The 1,705-nt window shown below is 36.7% G+C and overlaps 1 protein-coding gene across 1 annotated transcript; it reads right to left on the bottom strand.

Moving 5' to 3' along the window:
* Positions 1 to 490: 490 nt before the first annotated feature.
* On the bottom strand, positions 491 to 1,390 carry LOC136159768 (taste receptor type 2 member 10-like). Its single transcript, XM_065922342.1, has one exon. The coding sequence runs from the start codon at positions 1,388 to 1,390 to the stop codon at positions 491 to 493; it is 900 nt and encodes a 299-aa protein (XP_065778414.1).
* Between the last annotated feature and the right edge of the window lie 315 nt (positions 1,391 to 1,705).

The following is a 1,705-nucleotide window of genomic DNA, read 5'->3' as shown; positions in this document are numbered from 1 at the left end:
CTTGACAAATTTAGAAAAATGTAGGCATCAAAATAAATCAGAGTAATAATATAATAATAATATTTCTTTGAGTTTATGTGTGTGTGTGTGTGTGTGTGAAGAACTATCAATGCTTCAGGGAATTCAATTAAAATACAAAGAGAAATCTTGTTTAGAGGCTTACTCCACCAATGACATCTTTATAGTCAATAGTCTCCAAGCTGTTTTTGTCCTAGGGTTGGGGTGGGAGAAACCACTGCAAGGAAAGGAAAGGGGCTGAGCCACTCAATTTGTGTATGGGATTAAAATCTCATTGAAAAGTGACATTACCTGAGACATAGTCAAAATCTTTCTGTAAGATTTTAGTTATGTTCAATAACACAGTTAAAAACACTGCAAGAAAGTAGTATAAGAGAAATAGATCTTGAGGAATTTCATTACTCGGCTACTTTTTTTTAGTATCCATTTCTCCCCAAGCCTGTCATGGAGTTCTAAGAAGTTTTTCTTTCTCCTAGCACTTTAACAGCTTTAGTACTCTCAAAGAGGCTTGCTTAAGCTTGCTGTTTCCATGAATTAGTATAAATGAGTGTCCACAGGGATAGAGAGCGGTGGTTGTCATACCAAAAATAAAAAGCAATTTGTTTTCAGGCACAGCACCAACTGATATTTCTATGGCAGTGCCTACAAAATACAGGATAAAGAGGATGATAAAAGACATCAAGATCTTCATTGCTTTGACATGTGCTTCTGTACTGGGGTCTCTGAATCCTGTGGCATTCAATTGCATCCTCCTGTTGTGCCTCCAAAGGGAAGTGAGCAACAAGAAACATGTAATCAGGCATAGTATAAAGACAAGAAGTGTTCCAATACTGAACAAAAGCTGAGTTATAAAGTATTCACTTTCCTGCGTGGTGATAAACCAGATTATGCTTCTGTTCTTCATAATATTATTAATAAAAGGCATTGTAATGCCTGGAAAAGTAAATAACCATGAAATGGGCAAACATCCCATTAGAAGAAGAAGAATGTTAGTGATGTGACCCTTTAGCCAGAGAAAAATGCAATGGGAAAAGTTGGCTATCTTCAAGAAGTAGAAGATGCTGAGGCTGGTGGCAAACCAGACACTTGATTGATTCATAATTATCCATAAGTAAGCTATATATTGAATTAGATCGCCAGACAAATATATATCTGGAGAAAACACTCTCACAAATGCATCTGTAATTAATATCCATATCAAGCAAAATCTGGAAGAGGCTAAGCCAATGAGAATAAGGCTGAGTGTAGAGATCTTCTTATTTTTCACACAGTCAATGCAGTTAACTAGTCCAATAAACCCATTCCCTAAAACCCCCAATACTGACTCACTAACTGCTACAAAAAAGAGGAAGCCTTCCACTATACTCAGCATGTCTGCCAATCCTTAATCCTGTTCCTGTGTCATTAATTTTCAATTACCTGCTGCAGAAAAAGGCAGATATTGCTGCTTTGCGGTAGAAAGGTTTCCTTCTCTTTCATTTCATAAAGACTTAAAAGCATACCAATTACTGCCTTGGCATGGAATCCAAAACTGCTTGACAGAGACACCTCCAGTTATGTCTGTAAAATTTAGTTAGTCAACATGTGTCCTGACTTAATGCCTACCCACAATTTGTTAAGATGCAAATAAACGTTTCTGTTTCCTGAAATCTATTTGTCCTCCTGAGACTATTTTGCATTTGTTACC

The sequence above is a fragment of the Muntiacus reevesi genome, chromosome 1 (assembly GCF_963930625.1).
Source record: "Muntiacus reevesi chromosome 1, mMunRee1.1, whole genome shotgun sequence".
NCBI lineage: Eukaryota > Metazoa > Chordata > Mammalia > Artiodactyla > Cervidae > Muntiacus > Muntiacus reevesi.
This window is presented reverse-complemented; position numbering and strand designations above follow the sequence as displayed.